General features: G+C 39.8%; 1 protein-coding gene across 13 annotated transcripts in view; it reads left to right on the top strand.

Moving 5' to 3' along the window:
* The first annotated feature begins 2597 nt into the window (after positions 1-2597).
* The window catches only part of LOC124310113 (collagen alpha chain CG42342), a 170833-nt gene continuing 156179 nt past the window's right edge, over positions 2598-17251 (top strand). For 12 of the 13 annotated variants that reach the window (XM_046773755.1, XM_046773751.1, XM_046773761.1 and 9 more), the window contains exon 1: positions 2598-3906. In XM_046773755.1, the coding sequence (XP_046629711.1) occupies positions 3528-3906 (379 nt within the window). In that variant the 5' untranslated portion in view covers positions 2598-3527. The remainder of the gene's footprint in view (positions 3907-17251) is intronic. The other variant, XM_046773749.1, reaches the window with a different exon arrangement.

Consider the following 17251-nt stretch of genomic DNA (forward strand, 5'->3'; position numbering starts at 1 on the left):
AATTCAAGTTACTTCTTCGCGATTTGATAGCAATCGTAATTGAAATTGTTTTGGAATTTCAAAAAGTAAATGGCTCCTCAGTTTTTCATTCCCGCCATACAGATCCCGTTTATTTCCTAACATCAAGAAAGTAATCTATATATTTTCTATCAGGTTAGTATTCCCGAGTAAATTACTTTTCCGGTTATCGACAGTGCAAGTTCCAAGCAAACGATCAGGTTCCAAAATGGATACGAGTTCCATTTTGAAATTTAAAAAGATAGCATCGCCAGCTCGTGGACGCACCCACTCGACTGCGGATGGTACTCGGTACCTACACAGGTTCGATTGGAAATGCAATACGGACGATAGCTACAGGATGTAGTCTATATAGTCTATAACAACTTCCTCCGGTAGTTGCGCGAGCGATCCGAGGGGCCGAGAGTCCCGTCGCAATATAATGTCACGACGACGAGGAGTCTGTCTGTCCCCCAGCTGTCCCTTATGTCGGGCCGAACCCCGTTTGGCATCGATTCGCCGATCGATGATTATCGACGCATGTACCCGGTGTCGAGATATTTTTACAACCCACCCCCAACCGCGGAATGGAATTCCCGCCGCTCCTAGCTGTAAAATTGTTTATTACCCTCGATGGCGAGGTTACCACCCGCCGAACCATGGATCGAAAATCATCCTCGTTGATCGATCGTCGAGAAAGTACTTGAACGTCACGTCATGTTCGATTTACCGTTCCTTCACAAGTTTTATGCATTCCATGTTCTATAAAATGGAGGCAAAGTGCGGCTTCCTGGAGGACGAAATAGAACAGCTTGCAAATAAATATACCTGCTCTCTATGTATATATATATAATGGCAGTGCATGTGAAAAATATTTTTTTTTTTCGATTTACGCTGTAAGACAAACCTGTCTTTATTCAATTAACTTTGTCTTATGATAATGAAAAAAAAATCCTTCTTTATCAAGTTTTACCGGGTGCGTCATTCATTTGAAAAGTTGCCGAGTAGGTAAACAAACATAGTATTTTTTACATCCTAAATTTCTGCCGTCAACTTTTCAAACGAACGATTCACCCGGTAAAATTCTATCAAATAGGAAATTTTTCTGTGATTCTCACGGAACGGAGTTAATTAAATAAAGACAGGTTTGTATTACAGCGTAAGGAAAGAAAAAAAATTTTTTTTATTACACTGACTTTATTTTATATCTTTTCTTTCTGTACAGTACTGTCTGGATAATCAACTGATCCATTTACGAATATCAGTACAACTAAAGAGCACCCAATTGAATTACAAGTCAATTATGATTGGACCGACTAATATTCACTCACATTAATCATAATTTCTGTCAAGGCTATAAAAGAGAATATTTCATGTAGTCAATAACACCTGTATTGCCTTAGAAACTTTTCTTCTTAATTCCAACAAATATTTTAACAGGATAACTGATGCCGATAACCTCGAGATCGAATTAACTCTATCGTTTCTTATTCCTATTCTATATGCAGACACTTGCCGCTAGTGCTTATTTTAATACCACGTACATTTTTTGTCGTTAGTTTTTTCACGTCAAATTGACAAGGAGATACGATATAGTTTTTACAATTTACTCGCATCCGGTTGTCATGCATGATTCTCATAAATTTTTTGCATCGGTATCTGCATCCACATAGCTTTCTAGTTTTCTCAAATACTTTACGTCAAAAATTTGTGTATATTATATGAGATGTGTGTTTTTTTTTTTTGTGGAAATCAATTTTTCTTCTTTTATTTTGTGATTCTCAATTAGTTGCAAAGAGGTTTCGGAACTGGTCGTGTATTTCCAGGCAAAGTTTGTCATTATCGTCTGTTTGTGAGTTTCGTGTGATTCTACTTCATTTACGTTTGTCCGACTGATTTTTTTCGGTTTTAGATATCTCGTTCAACTGTCTGATCATTTCGGCGTAACGGAGTAGTTAATTCAGAACTTTTCAAATTCGGAACTTCGACCCCGCCCCAAAGTTTCATCACTCGATATCAACGGAAATCAAATTACAAGTTACAAATCAATATCAATCACTCGAATGAATCGGAGCAATTCGTTTGACTTCCAAGCGACCAACCCCTCGGTCGAGAAGACTTCGAGGCTGGCCGAAAAGCAGCGATGTTTAAAGAGAATTCTGGAAGCAGCGAGAGGTTGCGCCCCTTGAGGCGTGATAAGGGGGGGGGGAATTAATTCCGTGTTCTATTCTCGTTAATTGGCGGAATTGGGTGTAATTTTAGCCGAGAGAGGAAGCTAGGCAAAGGCGGTCGTCAGCGAGGGTGTTGATTGCGCTGATATTACAATATTTACGACGAAGCGTCGAGCGTTCTTCTCCTTCTTCTCCTTCTTTCGTGCAACCTAATTGGAGTAGATTGGCGGCCGCATGCCGCGAGCCACATGCCACATGGTGCATGGCCGCATCGCGTCTGCACGAAGAGGCGCTCGTTGTATTCGGTGAAAGCCCCCGGCTCTCCGTAAGCTCCGAACACCTCCGAGGGGGGCCGGAAACTCCCGAATCCCGCTCACCCTCGGCTGCCGCGAGCTTGTCGCCCCTCCACATCCAGTCGTGCTGCGAGCGCCGCGCAGCGAACTTCGCCGAGGCTTTATGGGGGTTCAGCATCGCGCCCATTCTCAGCACCGTATTCTCGCTACTGTCAGTAACGACTCGCGTCGAGTTTCCACGTGCAGCGCCGCGGAGGATAGTGCCCGCGATAAATTAAATAAATTAAAGAAGAAAAACGGTACAAGTTTTTAAACCTCCCAACAATAAAATTTCAATAAACTCAGTGTTTCCGGAAGCTAAGAAAAATGCACACCGTTCATTCGTCGGAGGGTTCGAATCGTCGCGTCAAATTGGCGCCCTGTTAACCCCGTATTTATTAACCGATCGATCCATTTTATCTAATTATAACGTTGCGTCGTTGTTTTTTTTTATTTTTCTCTTCAATTTGTTTAGTTCGTTGGTTGTTGTTTTTTCTTTTTCTCTTCTTCCTGCTATTGTTTTCTCTCTGGTTCGATTTTCCCCATTATTTTTCTACATCGTCGATTTTTTTTCCCCCCTCAGGGACAGGTGTGAACGGTGATTATACAAATCGGTTTGGGATAATTGATTATTTAATCATTGTGACGATCGGTTATCGAGTGTGAAACACAGTGACGAACGAGTATGGATATTAAACAAACGCAATTCCGTAATCCTGACAAGTAATTGAAACAGCTAATAACGATAAATTAATACTAAATAAAAAGTCTCGTACGTCGTACATATAACAGTCGTTACGCATAAATGCGGTGATTTTTTTCCGTTCTCAAGCACGTTCGAATTTGAAGAGGGTGAGAGTCGAGGGGTCGTATTTAACCGCGAGAATTAACGGGAGGTTTGAATAAATTGAATAGATAGCGGAGGATAAATTTAAATAAAAAAAAAAAGAAAAAAAGAAAAAAGAAAAAACACCGTTTTTCATGACAAGTTTCGGTGAGTAGCATTCGTAGCTCAGGTGTCGGTAAAATGGAGTCGGACATAAACTGGTCGCGGAAAGGGCTCGAGCAGCAGGAAGCTGCAGCGGTGCCGAAGAAGTTCCGGAAGGGTATGATGACCGGAAGCGGGACTGAGAGCAATGGATTTACGTGGGCTATGTGCGCGCTGTGTCTCGCGAGTATCGCCATTTCCGGCGTTTTGGCTTTCCGCGAGTTCCGGCTCGAGGCAAGGATCGCCAATTTGGAGGCGCGCTGCGCGTCTCAACAGCTGCACCAGGAATCGCCGGAAGTTTTGATCCGGAGGCTGCATCGCGAGATTCGAACCCAGGTCGAATCTCGTCTGGTACAACCGGAGCCACCCGTCTTCAGGGTCAGACGCGAAGTCACCGAGAACTGCAATTGTCCGGCAGGTGAGCTTCGAATTTGCTGTTTAAAAATCCCTTATTTTCCTTTTGTTTTAAGATTTGTCTATATTTATTCGAAAAGCTTGGATGATATTGAGGTCCTGAAGTGCGAATGAAATTTGACGTGAGAAAAAAATCATCGTTTTTTAACTTTCTAACGTTCGAACTTTGAAGGAATTAAATCTGATAAATTGGTATCGATTTTTTCAACTTAGCATCACTATTCAATGAATCTCAGACATTTTAATTCCAAAGTTATGGAGAAACTGGTTTTTTTACCAAATATTCGTCGCTGCGATAACGTTGCCAACGTTTTCAACCTTTATTTGATTCGAAGAGTAAAGGTGTCCAAATGTACGAAATGGTAAACTTGGGGCTAGAATAAACGAGAACTTGAGTTTTTTATCAAGCCTGACCGATCGAAACATCAGATACATAATTATTGCCTACGACTTACGTCGCTGGTGAAAAAGAACATCGATACTTTAGCGTTGAAATTCTTTCTACAAGGCTATGAGAATACGATTTACTCAAACATGGACCTATTGGATGATTCGTGTTCTTCTTTATCTCAATTAAAGGGTTCTCGAAATTTCAAATGATGATGAGCTACGAGGTTGAAGCTAGGAACGTTGTCGTAGAGAAAGATTGGGGAAAAAATAAAACTACTTATCACCGTATTCATATATTTTCAGAACTTGAGTAATTTCTGTTGCAAAATAGGGATATTTTATTCGTCACGGTGAAATGTAATTCGTTAGACTAGCAAATGTTAGTGTTAATACATATTGTAAAAATGTTCACGTCGATGGCAAAAAGATGAAAAAAGCATTTTATTCGGTTTGAATGAAATTCAACACATTTTCTTCAACTGACAATAAGTGCCTTACATTTTTTGAATCGCGGTATAAATGAAATTCATGCGTAAGTAATAAATTCACGTTGTGTAGGTACTACATTATATCCGAATGATAAAACTTTCCTGTCATCGTAACAGCAATAATAATTTTGTTCTGTATCAGATAGTGATCAAAACCGTGCAGTTCAGACGCAGAAATTATTCCCTTAGTTGCATTACATTTACGGTTTACTACTACTGATACAACCGTGCGTAATAAAAATGTGCCATTTCATTTGACTTGTTTATCAAACTAAAGTTCGAAAAATTTAGTACTGGAAGATAATAAATTCTTAGTTACATGTGAACCTACTAGAAATGTAGTAACAAGAAGTAGATTTTATTCGAGTGGTGCAGTTACAAGCAAATCAAACTAATGTTTTCTATCAAAACATAAATTGTGAAAAATTGACAAACTGATGCATTCAAATAGATATTTACGTAGTTTCTATAAGTGAAAATTTCACCAGTTGATTATAAAATTTAATTGCTGCGAGCGCTTCATTTTTCTGCGTGTGATTCTAACGAATTAAATTTTATCAAATACGGCGGTTTACTTCTTCGATTTCGTATAATTATTGGAACCGGTTATTTCGGACTATAACATTGGAGAATGTGAAGAAAACCGTGAATTCCGATGAGAAACTCGGTATTATAATTTTTCTTTTACCATCCGATAAAACTTAAATGATCTGAGTATCTAGAAAAATTTATTTTGTAGCGATTTACGTACACTTCACACCAAAATATGATAATCAAAAAATCGTGATGACGAATCGTGTTTTTCAATGATGTGTAGAATATACTGAAACACGAGGGTTCGTTCAACGTTCGTCTTGCAATAAGCCCGCATGTCGAATTCTCGTTTTATTTTCGATTTTTAATCATCTTTTTATTTCTATTTTACTTTTATTTCCCACCTAACCAATCGTGGCTTTGTGTTGTTATCAGCGCGGCTCGCGGAAGGCTTTGATTCGTGTTATCGAGCTGCATTAATGAGAAACAACGCCGAATGCTTATCGCCAAGGAATGACGCATAGAATGAGCGCAAACACAGTAATTCCCACCTGCGTTCGTCTGCAGCTTGGCTGTTTGCTCTTCGCATGGGGTGCGAGGGTTGTTTACCCCCGCGTTCTACCGTTGATCAAACGTCAGAGCGAGGCATCGGCCTCGCGGCTCGATGGACATCGCGTAAACGGTGAAATTGGACCTTTGAGTGGTGTAATTTTTCATTAGCATTTGAGAGACGGGAGACGAAAGAGAGAAAGGGAGAGAGAGAGAGAGAGAGAGAGAGAGAGAAGCTGAAAGAGAACGCTCCCGCCTTTAAACCTATCCGATCAAACTGTTAATTTAAACATTTGTTATTCGGTTCACGATTAGAGCTGTTTTTCCATCCAGTGTATGAAATAACATGAGGGTGAAGTTGTTAACGTTACCGTAACGATGCACGTTTTTTAAAAAAAATCGTTACTTTGCACTTTTGGGAATGTCCGAAATTTATTAAACCGTGATAAACAAGAGATACTATTTATTTTGAATAGCTGACTCTTTGAAAGTCATTCTAAAGTCTTGCGCAATAATGCTTTTTTCCCTAATAGCGATCATTTTTAGGTCTGAAAGTTTACAAGTTTCTCACTTTTTTGAGACTGCTACCAGCTCTGCACAAGCATCCTCTTGAGCTTTTGCAAATCAAAAGTGATTATAATTTTATGATATGTATACATGGTTAATCATAACTAGGTCCTGGATAAATATGTATTCAAAATTACAAAATATGTACGTATAATATAAACTAAAAAAAGTATAACGTGGGAAAAAATATGGTGAATAGAAATTGCATTTTCCACTACAGACTCCAAGCATCATACTTTATGTACAGAAAACTTAATAAGTAATGAATATATATTTACGTATTAATCCGTGCGTTATCGATAAGAAAAACTCACCCGTCATCGAGTCATGAATATATTTCACAAAAAGACAGTCGATCTTTCAACGAAGGTTGACATAACTATAAAACATCGCTACGTATCGACTAGACTCTGCGACTCAATAAATCCTTACAAGTGTATAAGCGCAAATAAACCGTTAAGCTAATTTAGGGTCAGAAATAGCCCGGCTGAGTGAGTTTATTTCCATTTGGTTGAAAAAGCAAACGGTGTAGAAGGAGCGCTGCTGCGTAATGGGGTAGGAATTGGGCAGCACGGCGGCTGCCTCGGAGGTTAAAACCTCGCGATAAGAATGCTTGCATTTATTATTATAGGAGGGAGAGGAGTGAAATTCAGTGTTAATGCGATCATCCTGAGCCAAACGGTGAAAAAATGAAATGAAAAAAATTCCCGAAGAATATAAGCCAAGAGAAGGAGAACAAGCGAAGTGGAAAAAGGGGCGAAGGGTGAGGGGGGGGGGGGGAGGAGGTCGTCCTTCCGACGATCCAAACTTTTAAAGCGGACAGGTGACGCCAAGTGACGTCATCTAATGGTGTTTATGGCTTGGGTAGATTATCATTCATCTGTGACATGCTCGCGACGAAGCCGCACTACGCAGGGTCTCTCCACACACTGAAAGAAGCTCAACTTTATCGCAGGCGAGTATAACATACCGGGAAATGACAACTTGGTGAATCAGGTATGAATTGTAATGAAGTGTATGAAAAATGGTCGTGCTTTGCGAGTAGTTATAATGCTTATTCTCACCGACGATAAGTCATTGTTATACTCAAAATCGAGTATATTATTATTTTACTTATTTTTTTTTTTTTTTTTTTTTTTTTTTTTTATCGATTAACGTGAAAAGTGTTAATGAAACAAGTGTGCGACGGCTTAAGTGACCTTGGAAAAGCGCGAAGATCACTCGTGTAACCTGAGAAAATAACCGTGGACTCTGTAATCGGATAAAATGCTTGGCGAAGGAAACGAGGAGGAAAAGAGAGGCAAGAGAACTTACGACGAAGAAGTTTCCCGAGGATCTGAAGAATTTATTTTTCAAATTTATCCGACCATCCGTGACCAATTTAGGTACGTCGTTCGCTACGGCTGATTGTGAGCTTTTCTGGCAGCTTGCAGAGCTGCTTCTGGAGGACTCGCGTCTCTCAGCGTTATTTTCAATCCATTAATGGATCCCGTTCCTCCTTTAACCCTCGGTCGACGAGAATCGAGGCAGAAACCCTCTTCCTTTTGTGCCTTCTCGGTTTTCGGTATATGTTTCCTCCTTCTGTATTCGGGAGCTTTTTTTTTTTTTTTAACCACTGACCGTATCGTGCCTAGGTGCTAATTTTCACCGCGGAAAGAGTTCGAGGGTGGATAGAAACAAGGGTGATGAGTTTCAACGCGTCTTTGCCGTACTAATATCCACGAGCACCACTCGATGGTTGAGGAAGAGGACGAAGAAGAGGAAGCAGGAGAGGAGAGTTTAATCAAATTCTGAAGTGCAGGGCGTACCGCGTAACTCTGCAGTCGGATAAAGAAACACTCGACTCGATTATGCGCCCGAACATTCGAACGATTTGACTCCACTTCGTTTTTTTTTTTTTTCTTTTTCGAGGGGGTATTAGTTATGAACAAAAATAACCAACACGCTTCGCCCGCCGTGTCGCCCATCCTTCGGCGTGCAGAACGCTCGGCCCATCGACAAGATAAGATTAAATTAATTGAACGAAGCTCTTCATTATTTTTATTTTTTTTTTTTCTCTCTCTCTCACTCTTTATTATTTCCTTTTTTTTTCAACCGGTATCGTACATTCGGAATAAAGTTTCTTTCAGACGAATAAATTCAATTCGAAAATACCAACACGCGAATACATGTAGAATATAATATAGATTGATTTTCTAGCGTGTGTTTATGATCGATGCTTCTTAAAACTTGTCTCTCTCTCTCTCTCTCTCTCTCTCTCTCTCTCTCTCTCTGTTTTTGGAAAAACATTCATGGAAATAACAGAATCGGAGATGAAGAATAATCGAAGACCGAATGGTTTCGTATTTTCGTTGTAACATTTATCCTCTTTTCAACCCCCCAAATCTCAGGAGCGAGATATGATCTTGATTAAGTTTATTTATAATATCCTATGGTTGGGAAGATTTACCATATCCTAATGTGGAGAATTTGAGATGATCGTGATAGCAGCGCCGTTCGAAGGAGCGCGGCCTGTAATCACTAGTCGTTAGGCTCTTAGTTAGAGTAATATATATTATGGGCATGATACGTTTTACAGCGTATACCTATATCTACACATATTTTCGTGCTTACGCGTACGCGGCTCTCTGGTGGCATCATCTGGATTTCATAGATTTGGACGAACCTAAATTAAACATCATTCCGATATTTACCGGCGTAACTCAACTCGCTTGTATAATTTTTCCCAGGCGAGCCGTGCAGCATGCCAATTAAAAGTACGAGAGCGGTGAAAAGACACGCGTGTCTCGAGTGTTATAACCGAAATGGTACCTATTCGTGCCTCGAGTCCGTAGAGTGACCAAATACTCGAGCGTGTCATATTTTTTATTCAAGTGTTATTTGGACGATCTGGGTTTTCATTTATTTATTCTTTTTTTTTTATATTTAATTTTTTCTCTCTTTTCTTACCGAAAATATTTTCAGGCTTAGCTGACGCTTGTCTTCTTTATTTCACTTTGCCGCGTATTTATTACGTGCTTCTCTCTGATTTTATCGCGTTATTTATCGCACGAAATTCCCTTTTTCCTTCTTTCGTCAGAGACCGTGCAACGCGGATGAAAAAAGAGACGATTTTAAAAATGTTTGAGACAATTTGGCCAGTGCCCAACTTGGCGTGGCTTTATTATATTATATATCTATCCGGTTTCGGTTTGATCGAGTACTAATGATTTGTCATAGAAGTTTTCACGATTGATAAATGGCATTAGAAAGTTGAAATTTTACAAAATCAAGTGACAAAGCGTCACGAGTTTGTCAGGACACAGAACATTCATCCCCACGCATGAAAAATTGCTAAACAAAATTTTCGACCTTTTTCGCATGACAAGAATTGCAGGATTTATTTTCTCCTCTCGGTTAGTACATTTTATTCTGAAAAATAAAACGAAAGAAGAATCAAAGAATAACGTATGCGATACATGACAGATTCAAAGCTGCCAGAAATATTTTTCGTGTATCTTGTTTCTTTTTATCTTCCTTTTTTTTAATCATGAGTTGGTTGAACTTTATACACAGATCTTTTTATCTGAAAATGCTTGTTCATAAAAATTGACCAAACGGAGATCAGAAATGATATAAAATTTGGGTAGGGGTAAATAACTAGAATTTTCGATCGATAGAAGGACCAGAATATCGAATTTTTATAGACACGAAAATCTTGTTCACAAAATTTAAAAATGTGGCAAGTCCAAGTATAGAAAATTGTACGTGTAGAAAGTCGAAATACAGAATGAAAAAAATGTGTATAAAGGTCAAAACATGGAACGGTAAAATTGAGAATCTGTATACGCTTCTATATTATCGAGAGAAATTTTGACGATTCTACGGTTCAGCATTCTACGTTCTGATCCTTTATATTTTTGTACTTTGAAATCTTTTTACATTCAAAGTTGTCAAAATTTTCGCTTCTTAAAAAATTCGATATTATAACCCTTCAATTTTAATCGTTCTATATTCTTATCCTAAGCCTGAAATTTGAAAATGCGATTGAAAAAATTTCAACCCCTCGCAGTGAAATTTCTTTTCTGAGGTGAAAGCTTACCGTGTATCCTTACAACGGTTTCTCCTTGCATGGGAATTTGCCGAGTATTTACTCGGGGAAATTATAAGGGGGATACCCTGACAAATAGCGTTCGGCACTAAGAAGAGCGAGGACAGTTTCCCCGACCAGGGTAAGGTATCAAAACGCTGGCAGGTCTGCGACGCTTTGGTATCTCTTCGCCGCTGCTTCACGTGGCGCTCCTGGCACCGGTGCTTCACCGCTTCACTCTGTTGGAGCCTTAAGTGGTACCCTGCTATGTGTAATGCATATAAACTAGGCAAAGTGTGGGTACATAAGGCACTTACCTATCCACCTAACCTAACACTCGTGCACTTGGGGCCACCTCAACGTAAACGCCAAAGCTTTGAGTATGGTTTGCCTGTTTGGCGTACGAATTTCAACTTGAGATTCTACCTCCACCCAGACCGCCCGAATTGTTTGGGGGCTCATTTCTGATGCCGTTTCAGTTGCTTTGTGCCATTTTCAGAGAACACGGGTTCAGTCGTGGCACGGCGAACTTTTGGGGCGGGGCTGGTGTTCAGAATTTAAAATCTTCCGAAAGGGCCTAGTTCAGAATTTTTTGGTGGTGCGACTTGAAGTGAAGAAATAAAACTTTGAAGAAACAACAAAGCTTCAAATGGTCGGAAATCCGTCGAATCGAAATTCCGAAATGCATGACTTCGAAAATTGAAGATACGATTGAGCAAAGTTCCGAAAAACAAAGTTTCGATAGCGTAAAATTGCGAAAATTAAAATATACTCACGCAGCGTAGTTTAGTCAACGAGTGGGTGTGAAAAATCAGAAAGACTGAAAATCAGAATACCCAGAATTATGAACGTAAAAATATCGGAAATCCAAAACAAAGAAAGACCAAAGTGGTGAAATTTTGAAATTCGGAATTTCAATCCCGCCCCAAATTTTTCACAAAATTAATATTACACAGTCGAAATCGTCGCTACATTCAAAAAATAGCGTAACCGAAAATTGACTTGTTCTCTAACCAAAATTCAATTGACGTCAATAAGATTTTTGAAAGAAAAAGGTGTTGCAGGGATTTATTCGTACCGATCGCCTAATTCATTCCTTCGTTGCCTCGTATCCTTCAATAAATCATTTCTCACAAAATAAACACAACTGTAAATTTTTCCAAGCCTTTAGAATTCTTATTACTCGGATAAAAAATTGATTTCTGCATCCTGCGTTACTGATCGATTTGCGCTTCATAACCGTTCCGTCGACGGACTTTGACTCGCACTTCTGAAATTCAAAAAATCATAAACTTGGTGTATCGATCTACTTTGAATTCGTGCTTGAGTATAACTGTGACAAATTCCCATGTTTAGTACTAGCCGAAAAAAATATTCAAGAAAGCTTCATAGTAAAGTATAAAATATCATGGGAACCCGGAAATTTGATTCGGGTTCGAAGGAAGGGATCGTGAAGGTTGATTTGTGGGTTTCGGTAGATCCGAGACGCGTTACGTTCGTCTCTCCATTTCTCTACGCGAGTATCGTGCACCGGGGTTTCACATAAATCACCATCTCGAATCTATGTAAGATTATTCAAACGAGCTCGATTAGAGCCAAAGACTACTTAACGCCCATTCAGCTAAACGAACGAGTAAACGACTCGCATGCGAAGCTTGTTATACCGAAAAGCTGCATGCGGAATAACGTGTAACAAGCTTTGGTGAGCTGCTGCCTCAGTGGCGTAACAAGGTTAATTAATGGTCGGCGATAAAGAAAGCTTATTAGGCTCTTTTTACCGCCGTCTACTTTCGTTTTTTCTCTCCCGTGAGATTTTAAACATCGAATTTGATAGCCGAAGAGTCTGCGGTGTACATATATAGCGATTTACATGTATTATACAGCTATCAGGTAACTCGATAGGCGGCATGCACGGTGTTTGTTACTTGCACAAAGTACCTGCAAGAAACTTGATACCGCTATGCGTGAAGAATCAAAACTTATCGCGGTTTTCGACCGTTTAATTTCTTAACTGATTTGCTTTGATGAGGGAGATTTTATTGCTAGTGCTTGGTAAATATAATTAACGTCGTGTGCCACTCGCGTCTTTGGTATGTTGATTCAGCGTGTTCGGCATATCTTCGTTCGCCGTGAAAGTATCTGTGTGCAGAGAAAGACAAACGCGCCTTAGTTACATACGTGGTTGAAAATTTACGGGGAAAACGGAAACGGTGCCCGATGTAACACCGTCTGCACGACGACGACGGTTGACGGTGACGAAAAGACGGTAGAAACGTTTTATTTCTCAATGTGTTTAAACCACCCCCCTTGCTGCACAGGTGTTAACGAGACTTTAGGCAGGGGGCGGGGATGAAATGCCGAGTTCGAAAAGTTCCGACAGCGCCGAATTCCGAATGTTTTGGTGGCGAAACTTGAAGTGAAGAGATCAAACTTTCGAATGATCCGAGACCCGACGTTCAAAGTTCCGAAAGAACGCAATGCACAACTTCGACGAGTCAAAGTTTCGAAAGTGCGAAAGTGAGAAAATTTAAAAATCTGAAACACCGAAATTTCGAATGATCGAATATCTTCAGTTCTATGAATTTCTGGCTTGGTGAAATTTCACCACTTTGATCTTTCTTTGTTCTGGATTTTCGGTATTTTTAGTTTGATTTTTTTACTGGAAGTTTCACCACCAAATAATTCGGAATTTGGTGCATTTGAAATATTTCAAATTCGAAACTTCAACCCCACTCCTTTGAACACTTTTCCTTTTCGGATAATTTTTTCAAATCGCTTTTACATCTTCCTTGCCCGGAAACGTGGGTAACTGACGGATCGATGGATGAACTCAAAAATTCATCAGTCTCCAACCCCTAGCGAGCCCCGGCGCTCCTGGAGGATCTAATTGTGCTAATGCATCCCACCAAAACCCAGATGGGATGATACTTAACGATTACGTCATAGCCATCTGCGATGTACTTGCTACGGAGCAGTTTCTCCTCGAACTCGGGGCTTGATCGACGACGTTCATTCCGTTTTGCAATTAGGTTCAACGAACCGACGAACGATTTAAACCTCTGTTATTTTTTGCTACTCCGCGTGCCTTTAACATCGCGATTGTTTGTTTAATATCTTTTTTTGCATCCCGTCCGGTGGGTGACGAATTTCAAAAACTCTGAAGCGATAAAACCGATTCCTACGTAGTCAGAAAATTTCACTCCAACTTGTAGAAAGATGAAAGGATTCGTTGAAATCAATCGTAAAAATATATATAAGCTCGCCGAGTTTTGTTGCCCGAACTAATTTTCTACCGCACCGGGAAATTTTGATCGTATCGCTGTCGGTTTCAAATACCACTTAACTTTGTTTTGTACCTTATCAAACATTGTCAATTTTTACTGTCTTTTTACGCACGCGAATGAATTCTCAGAAGATAATAAAAGTCTCTGTTGTATAAAATTCTACTTCTTCTATTACGGTAGTTAATTTTGTTTTGCTCAATGAGTGTAGAACGCGTAGGAAAAAATTTGATTGATTAAACCAACTCGTTGAATGTCTCGTGACCCAGAAAACCACTCGTTAGAATTAAAGCGAAGAAGCTTACAGTTGGTCAAGCTAATTGCAAATATCAACTAAAATGAACCTTGTATAAGCTCGGTTATGCGAACTCAAATAAAATTCCTCCCCAAGCATTATCGACCGAATTTCGTCCCTCGACGTAGCTTCTGACCGCAGGTTTATTTCCAAGACAGTAAGCTTGGAAGGCCCTGAAAAAGTTTGAAATTCGGATAAGTAAAAAGGGGCGAAAGACGACTCGATAAAACTCCCCTCTGAATCTTCGACAATCCGCGACATTGACGAAGCCATCGAATTAGAAGGATATCGCAGGTGCAACGATGCATGGATATGCGATAAGGGGATAAGGTCACGTATCGGATTCGGTAACCGTCAGGGTGAGTCTGTCGACGGTCGACGAGGGAATAAGAAACGGTATGAAAGCGGAGGAATGAATGCCGATGAAGTACCGGTGGATGCGAGGAAAAGAAAAGGGGAAGAAGGGGAAAGAAAAAGTCGGGGGTGATTTCCGCCCTCCGCCCTTCTCATACGCGCATGTAAAACAAGGGCACGTAGCTTTCCGCCTTGCGAAATCGGGCCAGGCTGACCGCGCATATATCTCAACCTGAGAGGGAGCTTTCGTGGGGGGATGAAATGGGCGGCCGACTTCCGCCTTGCGCCCTTCTACCAGTCCTCGTCTCTCCACGCTCGCTTACCGCGAAAATAATGTATGTGCTGTCAGGCGCATCGTTATATCGTTCCGGGGATTATTAAGGGTAAGAAGTTTGCCACACACAGGGTACTGCAAAGAGAGAAGAGGTCGGCCCCTTTTCCGAGGCTGCGAGTGACGTTCACCCTGATCGAAATCACCCGCCGTGCATTTATACACGACCTATGGAGTCAAAATTTTTGTTATCTTTCGTCTGGAAAGACTAGAGGATCAAAAAAAGAGAGTTTAGCCTCACGTTTCGACTTGGATGATTCGGTATTACGCAATTCTACAGTGAGCCAAGGGGGGCAAAATTCATTGACGTAATTATTATCCTCCCATCTGACTTCGTGGTAAATAAATTACCCTTGGATTTAACACCACTCAGTTCGCTGTTCAAGTTACTGCAGATATTCTCCGTGTTACTAAAACGACGCTCCAATTTACTGCGGAGAAACGATTTCACCGAGAAGTGAACAGTTTTTTGGTGAAAAAAAAAATAAAAAATTAATTTCAACTAATGAGATTGCAAAGAAAGAAGAATCAAGTTGTCAGAAAGTGATAATGAAATTCTTTAAATAAAAACAAAAATGACGATGGGTGAAGTCAGTATTGCAGAGTAGCCATGAAAAAGATATTAAAAATAAAAATTCAAATTTTGATTCACCCATAAATATGACTTTTAAAAATTGATCAAATCTTAAGGACATCTTGTAATGATCGAAATTGATGGGTATGAATTTTTTTTTTTTTTTTTTTTTTGCGCCCTCTTTTTACCTTTTTGTTACGCAAGAGGAGTAAAATTTGAGGAACCGAAAGGAAAACGGAGAGTGAATTGACTTATAAACCTTTCGTGGAAAACACAGGGTGAAGAGAAATTCTCTTATCGAGCTTTTTACATATTGCATGAGTAGGTACCTGAAGTTTCATCGTAAAGCATTCAAGGGAAAACGCGAAGTGGTTTGGTGAAGAAAACGACCGTACGCACTTGTTGTTTCTTCATTTTATGGGCTCGTTGAAGTGGAAATTTAGCTCAATGCACCGCGAGTATACATACATTCGATGCTTGAGAAAGCAGGATGTTTGAAGAATAAAGTAACCAGAATATATCTTTGAGTGCCCGATTATGCTTTATTTTTACGTTGTTCCTTCAAGGTTCTGATTTAAACATAAATTCGCTATAAATGTTTGAAATCCATGAGCGAAACAAAAAAAATTTTTAATCCTTTACGCATGTAAAGATAACTTAATTCTTTACTTTGAATTTCATTGTCAGTGGGAAAAAAAAAAAAATATAGTAACCTTAATACTATACAATACGTCCATATCGTACCGAAAATCTATCCTATTCTCTTCCCTATCTCGGGTATAATTATTATATGAAAAGGCTTTTTCTATCCCAGGCCTTTAAGATTAGGGAGGGAAGAAACAACTTAAAAATTATCTCCTACTCGATGGGTTGGGGCAGGAGGGTGTCTTTCAAGCCCGAGGGCGAAGAGCCAAGACTCTTTTCGTCTAAATGGCTGTATTATCTGAACCCTTTTTCAAGCCTGGATTACACCTCAATAGAGTTCTCAGTCTGAAACAACCCTAAAATTCGTCTCGCGAGATATGTAAGAGGTCCTGGAAAGGGGAATTTTTTTCCTATTTAAGAAAACAAAAAAAAAAAACAACAAAAAACCTTGTTTTCGATTTGTACTATTTTTCGTTCAAAATATTGCCTCGAATTCAAACACTCGAATGGTATCGATGTTTATCGGAATAAAAATCAGCTTTCGCGAAAGTTGATGAAAATTATTGATTTTTTTCCCCTCTCAGCTTGTAATTGTTCAGCTTTAATATTTTCCTCCGCACGATTCTAATTAATCATTTTTATCAAGGCTGGCGCATAAATCTCGTCGAATTGATCTTATCCACGATCTTGATCGATGACGGGAGAATGAAAACCGTGAGCGAAAGTGGCGACACTGATTTCACATATTCGCGGCTTGTTAAACTCGTAACAAATTGAAACTAAATTCTCGACCATCGTCGTTCATCAATTCTGTTACATGATAGACTCGTACAAGAGTTTGTGTGAGACGGGCACATAAATAACGCGAAAAATCACTTAGCTAGGAAGGATCTTATCGGTGTTGGTTCACCGCTGCTGCAGCTATAAATCTTGCAATCACTTGGTAGGCGTCGGGACGCCAGAAACGCCACCGCCTTGTTGCTACGCCCATGGTGGATGGGCTCCCTGCATTTCACCCGTCTTTTGTGCTGCAGCTAAACCATTTCATCGTATTTTGTGTAACGTGCACAGCCGATTTTACGGTATCGATAAAATAGGATTAACTCGTCAAGATCTCAACAGCATGAAAATTGAAAGAAATTATTGGCTAAGGTTCTTCTGCATCTTGTAAAATTAATGAACTCGTACCGTGCATTGATTTTAGGGTGATGATTTTTAGTGCGTATCAATTTAATTGATTGCTCGCCGTTTAAATACATACCCTAAATTGCG

This window comes from Neodiprion virginianus, chromosome 1, assembly GCF_021901495.1.
Source record: "Neodiprion virginianus isolate iyNeoVirg1 chromosome 1, iyNeoVirg1.1, whole genome shotgun sequence".
NCBI lineage: Eukaryota > Metazoa > Arthropoda > Insecta > Hymenoptera > Diprionidae > Neodiprion > Neodiprion virginianus.